The sequence below is a fragment of the Branchiostoma floridae genome, chromosome 13, assembly GCF_000003815.2.
Source record: "Branchiostoma floridae strain S238N-H82 chromosome 13, Bfl_VNyyK, whole genome shotgun sequence".
NCBI lineage: Eukaryota > Metazoa > Chordata > Leptocardii > Amphioxiformes > Branchiostomatidae > Branchiostoma > Branchiostoma floridae.
The window spans coordinates 16,758,086-16,759,010 of record NC_049991.1 but is presented as its reverse complement, the minus strand read 5'-3'; the positions used below and the strand labels follow the sequence as shown (position 1 = coordinate 16,759,010).

General features: G+C 49.6%; 1 protein-coding gene across 1 annotated transcript in view; it reads right to left on the bottom strand.

Moving 5' to 3' along the window:
- Positions 1-27: 27 nt before the first annotated feature.
- Positions 28-925, bottom strand: part of LOC118429699 — a 14,031-nt gene continuing 13,133 nt past the window's right edge. The window contains exon 10 of the mRNA XM_035840300.1: positions 28-752. Coding sequence (XP_035696193.1) covers positions 40-752 — 713 coding nt within the window. The 3' untranslated portion in view covers positions 28-39. The remainder of the gene's footprint in view (positions 753-925) is intronic.

Sequence of the window (925 nt, the reverse complement as noted above, 5' to 3'; positions counted from 1 at the left end):
TAATGTATAAAAGAGCCCATCTGTCGGGAGAATTTGGCCTCAGTCACCATTCTCTACAGTCTCTTTTGGTTGATCGCCTGGTAGATTCTCCACAAACTGCTTGAGCTGGTCCATGGCAGAAGGCCCGTCGTCCATCCAATCGGGCGTCAGATCCTCGATTGTGTCCTCTCCGATCCACATGTCACCCAGCATGTCCCTAATCTCATCAAACGCAAACGTTTTTCCTTCGATGGAGGCGTGTGGAAGGGGAGGGGCAATGACATCGTTCGACCACGATCTTCTCGGCTTGTTCACCCGAGCGTACAAGTCTTTCGCTTCGTCCTCGGATTGCCCACTGTTGACGGCGTACAGTTCCGAAGCACGGTTGAAGCTGATGCCGTTGAAGATGTCATCGATGACCTTCTCCATGCCATTTTCCTTGGCGTTGCTCGCTCCCTCGTAATAGATATTGTCCACCATTCCTTCGTCCGCCTCTTGTTCAACAGCCGTATGTTTCCCTGGAGAGCCCACCTCTGCGTATTCTTCCTCGGCTTGGCTTTCGCAGATGGTTGTGTAGGTGTCTTCCTCGACAGGGATGTCGTCATAATCTGGGGATTCTTCTTCTTCATTTTCCGTCGTCTTTTCCCCGTTCTGGCCTCCCTCGTCTATGGAGCTGTATGTGTCAGCGCTTTCTGTGCACGTGTCAGCATCCTCTGTTGTCAGAGCTGTCTCAGCAGCTCTTGGGGGTGGAGGTGGTGGTCTAGCTGGCTTGACTGGGAAAAGAAACAATAGTGAAGGGACATTAGCTACATTTGTAGGTTTATTACCCTTTCAAGCATAGTGTCAGATTTTGTGTATTCATGCCACAATGTGGAAGTCAAACAAGCCACTCTGCTTCTGATATACTCCAACATTTAAGGGTGAGACTATAACAACAACAACAAAA